Raw genomic sequence first — 6,000 nt, 5'->3', positions numbered from 1 at the left:
CTAGTGTCAATCAACTTTTCAACAAGCTCACTTATGGGCGGGGGGATGGGAGATGCGACCCGACCCTTCCTTGCTCTTTGTTTCCCAAGTACCCAAGCGGTGGTAGAGGCGTCAACATTTCTCTATGGGAGGGTCTCCGGCACTGCACTCAGGTTGAGATTGCGGGGAGGGACCTTTTTTTGAACCAGCTTTTGCGGAACGAACAGCGTTCTGACTTAAAAGTAAGAATCTGTGTGTGTGTGGCGTCTGGCTTGAGGGTGAGGGCATGTGGACATTACTGGGGGAGTCTCTAAGGCACCTCGGCTCCTTCTGAATAAGGTAGTTTGGAGGTCCACGCAACTGTCAAATTCCATTCTCTTTTCTTCCCACAGGGAGTTCCCTTGAGCGTTAGATGTGGAAATCCGCGGACGGCGGGAGGGGGGAGTAATTCCCAGGAAGATTCGGGGAATCTCGGGAGGGCTGGTGTTTTCTCAGTGGGGTTTTGAGGCTGCTCAAAGCCACGACTCAGAGCCACACTTGGCTAGAGCCTGGGCTTTGACGGGGCCAAGAGGAGGAAAGCCAAGAGGTGGGCTCGCGCCTGGCTGCCCGGGTTCGGGGGAGCGGGGGCGGTGACTGCGGGGCCCCTGGTGGGGCGGGGGCAGGGCGGAGCGGAGCGGGGCGGGGCGGGGCGAGACCGGCCGCGGCCCGGGGGGCGGGGCCAGGCGCGCGGCTCGCCCTCGCGGAGGCCGCGGCTGGGCTCCGCCTCGCCCCGCTACGCAGGCGGCGAGGCTGCGGTACAGGCCGGGCGGCACCATGGCGGCGGCGGCGGCGCCTGCTGCTGCGGCTTCTTCCGATGCGGCGACTGCGACGGCAGAGCCGGAGGCCGGGGACGAGGACAGTCGCGAGGTCCGAGTGCTGCAGAGCCTGCGGGGCAAGATCTGTAAGCTGGGGCCGGGGTGAGGGAACCCACCCGGCGGCGGCGGCGCCGCCGGCGGCCGCGGGACTGAGGGGGCGGCGGGCGCGTGGGGGTGGCGGCGCCGAGCCGCGCTGGGACCCCGGGGCCGAGAGGGGCCTGGGCGGGGGCCGGGCGAGGCGCGCGGGGAGGACCGGCCCGGGGAGGCTGGAAGGGGGGTGTGTTGGGGGAGGCGTCTCCCGGACGGGGCGGCGTGGGCTGAGGCTGCCCCAGTCCGGAGCGAGTGGAGAGCCGGGAATTTGCCGGGGACCGGGAGGGGGGGTTTGCGGGGGCAGCGCCGGCGTGAGGGGCTCGGCTTTGGGGCGCGGCCTGGACGCTGGGACGCCCCGGCCCGGGCTGCGGCTGGGGGCGTGAGCTGGGGGCGTGAGGAGCTTCCGGCTGCCCTCCTACGCAGGCCTGCGGGCGGCTGCTGGCGTCGGGAGCGGCCCGGCGGTGGGAGCCGGGTGGTAATTACTGGGAGGCGCGGCCGGAGGAGGAGGAGGAGGAGGGCGGGGAACTGGGGCTGGCCCGAGGGGAGGGGGCTGCCTGTTTTCTGGGTTCACGAGCCGGGGCGAGGGTGGAAAAGGCGCCCAGGGCTGGGGAAACGGGCCGCCCTGGGACTCGAGTGGCCGCCGTACGTGTGCTCGCGAGTGAGCGCTCCGGGAGGGGCTGGGGCCGGACACCTGTACTTGCCCCACCTCGCTGCGGCGGGGACTTGAATCGAGAGACAGCGTGACTGACAGGGACTTAAGGCAGGATGTAGTGGCTTCCTGTGAGCAGGTCTCAAAACAGTCATCCAGCCCGCACTTAACCCACTTAATTCCTTGCTTTCTTATGCCTTTAATTGTTACTTTCGTGAGTGAGCCATCCTACTTGCCTTCACATTTTTGCTCAGAGGCCCTGAGCATTACTGTAGACAGACCATTTGAATTCAGTCATTTGGACATTTATTTTTTTTAAAAATGACCTTTTGGCGTCAGATTGCCAATTTTTTCACAGTACTGTAGTTTATTCAGAGGAAACACTTTTTTTTTTTTGGTTATTTGTAAGATAAGATATGTCAATACAGTTTATTTTTGCTCTGGTCGAAAATTAGCTTTGCTTTCTTGATTCAGTATCCTCAGACTGGAAACATGCTCCATGCTTCATGTTTCCTGTAAATAGCCCTTAGTCATTAGGAGTACTTTTTACTTTGTATGAAGAAAATCGAATTGCCATTAAAATGGTTAACAATGCTCTTTCTTGCACAGGATGTAAAATTTTCCTCTTCCTGAGTAGTGATATTATTAAGTGAGGTTGGATTTCCCCACTTGCCTTTTTCAAGTTGATCCCCCTTTCAAGTATTTGGGATTTTATTAAACCTCAGAAGCAGACATGTTAAATTCTCTCACCTTTTTATTTCCAGAAGTAGTGCTGGGGTTCTTAAGAGAGTACAGTTCTTAAAACCTGGAAAAATGACACCAGAGAAGGAGATCTTGGCTATGTCTAAGATCCCAGCACAACCTACTAGGGTATAAAATCTTTTCAGTATTCAAGTTAAGTCTTATGCTTAATGTTTGCATATATCTAATTTAATATTTGGGAAAACTATAAATGAATGGGCCAGAGCACCCCCCACTGATCTGATTTTTCAGATTTTCACTGCTTTACATTTTAGTGTCACTTGATGCTAGGCAGTGTCTATTGGAGCCTCGCTGATTTACATAGCTGCGGGTTGTACCATGGAACTACATATACACATATATTGGAATCGAGAGTTAGGGTTGGACTGTTTCCAGAAGGACTTAGCTGCCCTGCACTTTCACCTGCTCCATGGCAAAGATAGCACAGTAAGTGATATCACTGTGAGTGCAACTTGGGCCTACAAATAAGAAAACTCAACTTTGTTTTTATGGGAGAGCAACCCCACTACCCAGACTTGGAGATTGAACATCCATCTGCTGGGAGTGATATTACCTCTTTAACCATAGTCGAAGCACTACATCTGTTATCGCAGTCAGCTTCTTGCTTTTTGAATTGCTCAGCTTATAGCTCAGGTCATGGAGTGTCTGTTTCATAGAAAAAACGTATTAGGAAACTTATATACGAAGCTTCCCCCCATCTCCCTCTCTGTTTCTGTGCCCTCCTTTTAGCTGGTGTAATCTAGAGTTGGTTGACCTTCAGAACCCTGTGAAGAGATGCTGTTTTCTGTTTCCCTGAAACTGACATGTGGGTTTTGCAGGTTGGGGGCTGGGGGGCTGGAAGTGTCGTTATTAGCAGGTGCTAAAGTCACAGAAATGGGATGATAGCGGTTCTGACTGTGCAGATATTAAGCAGCTTGGGAGTGTGGGTAACTGTGTCAGCTTTCTTTTTCACCATGCTGGGAGAGAGACCTCGGAGGAAAGCTTGATGTGCCCACGAGCCTGGAGCTGTGCTGGCAGATTCCAACTGCTGATTGAGAGCCTTTGACTTGGGGAATTATAGATTCTTAGGTCTGAAAGTGAGCCTGAAAGGAAATGTTCTTTCTCCTGGACTTGGGTAGGACCCTTCATCTCCAGATTATTCCAGCAGATAATGGGAAGGTTGGATTTATATCTCTCTCAAGTTCTAGAATAGTAGTCCACAACCTTCTTTAGACATATCGCTCCAGTATTTATTGAATTTCCCATATATTTCCATATACCCCATATATTCCCCGTATACTTCACAAGGTGAAATGACATTCTGTGGTCACTTTCAAACAATCAACTGACATTAGCTAATCCAGTGTTGCTACAGTATTTGAGCTTATGTGCGGACCCTTAATTCCTTGAAGTCATATTAGTGCAGTAGGAAACCATGGCAGCTCCAAATATTAATATTCAAGAGCCAGGTTTAGTTGTTGGATGTCTTAGAGTTGTATGAACCTTTGATCAAGGAAAGCAAGGTTGTACTCCAGACTCCATCCTTTGGTCTGAACTCCTGTGCAGTGAGTGGCCGGTATGTTAGTCCTCTTGAAGCGCTTTGACATTGGCCCCATCCCCCTAAAAATCCCATACACAAGTGAAAGATGGGGGTTGGGGCTTTCTCCTTTATACTTTCAGGCTTCATGCTGTTATTTTGTCATGTCCTCCTTTTTGGTTACTGCTTTTTGTTAAGTTTGCTCTCATCCAGTTAAATCATGTTGTAAAAATGTTGCTCAGAGAGCCCAGACCACCTTATGCATGGGTTGACCTGCTCAAGGGAGACCAGATTGATAAGGGAGCCAATGAGGATTTGTGTGAACGTTGAGATGTGTGGTACAGTACAAGATCTCTGGGACCACGATATGTCCCAGAACTCACGTGGTCTCCCTGTGTAGGATCCGTGGGATATGGTTAAGTGCTTGAGTTTAGAGGCTTGGTCAGGTTAGTCACCTGGGTTTGATTCTCCACTTAATTTCTGACTTTTGTTAACCTCTGTGTGTCTCTCTGTTCTTGTGGGTAAAGTGGGGGTAGTTAAAACACCTCTATCTCACAGGCTTGATTTGAGGATTAAATAAATCCCTCCCCGATCATTCTCTTCATCCCCCCAGGAACTGAATCAGATATGGGCCATCTCTTAGGAAGGAGTAATAAAGTAGTAGCTAAAAACTTTATGTTCTGGTCCAACATGTGCTGGCATTTCCTGGTGTACAAAGCTGATTAAAATCAGGAGACTTGAATTCTGTTTCATACGTTGTTAATTATTATTCATGTGACTTTAGGCAGCTCACTTACCTTTGAGCTTGTCTTCCTCACCTTTAAAATGGGAATAACGCCTCATCACTAGCCATTTTGTACATGTTGTTCCCTCTGCTTGGCCGTGTCTTCTCCTTTCTTCCACCCCATATTTATGCCAGGGAACTCCTACTCATCCTTCAGAAGCCTGCTCCATGTGATCTCCTGACCAAAGCTGTGTGTGTGGGACACTGCTACCCTCATTCCTGGAGAGAATGTGGTAGGCCTTTGTACTGCTGGGGAATCACAAGTTGTTGTTGATTTCCTTGTAACACATTGTATAGAAATCATTTCTTTCCCCCATTAGACTGTGAGTTCTTCCAAGGTAGAATTCATTCTTGTTTTTTTTTTTGTTTGTTTGTTTTTAATGTCCAGTTGTCAGCATGGTGCCTAGAACAAAACAGGCCTTTAGAAAATGTCTTACCTCTCACTATGTTATCCTGAGGAGGATTTGAGATATGTACTATATGTGAAAGTGTTCTGTAAATTTTACAGCTAAACAAACTAGAAGATGATAGTATTATTAAAGACAAACTACATGGGTCCGTGGCAGGAAGTTCATCCCTTTCAAAATCACAGTTCCAACTGAGCTTAGGTTTGAATTGATGCCAAAGTTGCCTTATTAGGAAAAGGATTAAATTTATCTAAATGCTCTGATTGCTTATTATTAGGGGATTGAATATTATTACCTGACTGTATTCCATGAATATTGTTACTAATTGGTCCTGAGCCTGTAAGAGAAAAATCTAATAATCCCACCTTACACATTAAATATTTTTATTTGTCATGGGAGGTTTCAATTTTTTGGTAATAAAATATAAATCAAAACATTTTATTGACCAATGCGATCGAATTGAGAGGGAGAAATTAAAAAGAGTTTATTCATGCTGAGAATTCATTATTATCAGACATTTGAAATGAGATGTTATTTAATAAATTAATAGAGATTTAAAAAGGGTTTGTTCATGCTAAGAACTCATTATTGTCAGAAATTTGAAATGAGATGATGAGTTATTTAAGATGGAGGAAGAATCCATCTTTTAGATGGATCGAAATGAGAGAAAAGGGTTCTTTGTAAAAGTTCACAGAGCAGTCCGCTAATCATTTGCTCTGAGGAAGACAGGAGGTAAACCTCAATGAGTTCATAGAATTTTTCTTTTTTAACTTAGAACTCTTTGAATAGACTCTTAAGGGACTGTGGAACTAACGTAGCGTAGCTGAAATAAAACTATCGTTTTATCCTTTAATCACAGATACTAATCCTATTTCTTGCTAATGTGCTTTGTGAAATTATTTGACAGTAATAGCAGATTATGTTTTATCTACTAATGAAATTCTGTTTGCTTTTGAGTG

General features: G+C 47.9%; 1 protein-coding gene across 3 annotated transcripts in view; it reads left to right on the top strand.

Moving 5' to 3' along the window:
* The first annotated feature begins 769 nt into the window (after positions 1 to 769).
* RASA2 (RAS p21 protein activator 2) overlaps positions 770 to 6,000 on the top strand; it is a 117,587-nt gene continuing 112,356 nt past the window's right edge. For all 3 annotated transcript variants that reach the window (XM_089911061.1, XM_022582642.2, XM_022582641.2), the window contains exon 1: positions 770 to 919. In XM_089911061.1, the coding sequence (XP_089767187.1) occupies positions 793 to 919 (127 nt within the window). In that variant the 5' untranslated portion in view covers positions 770 to 792. The remainder of the gene's footprint in view (positions 920 to 6,000) is intronic.

Source organism: Delphinapterus leucas, chromosome 4, assembly GCF_059928025.1.
Source record: "Delphinapterus leucas isolate spDelLeu-1000000601 "Yukka" chromosome 4, BTC_Dleu_Yukka2, whole genome shotgun sequence".
NCBI classification, from domain to species: Eukaryota; Metazoa; Chordata; class Mammalia; order Artiodactyla; family Monodontidae; genus Delphinapterus; species Delphinapterus leucas.
The sequence above is the reverse complement of the archived record's forward strand: the minus strand, read 5'-3'. Positions and strand labels throughout refer to the sequence as shown.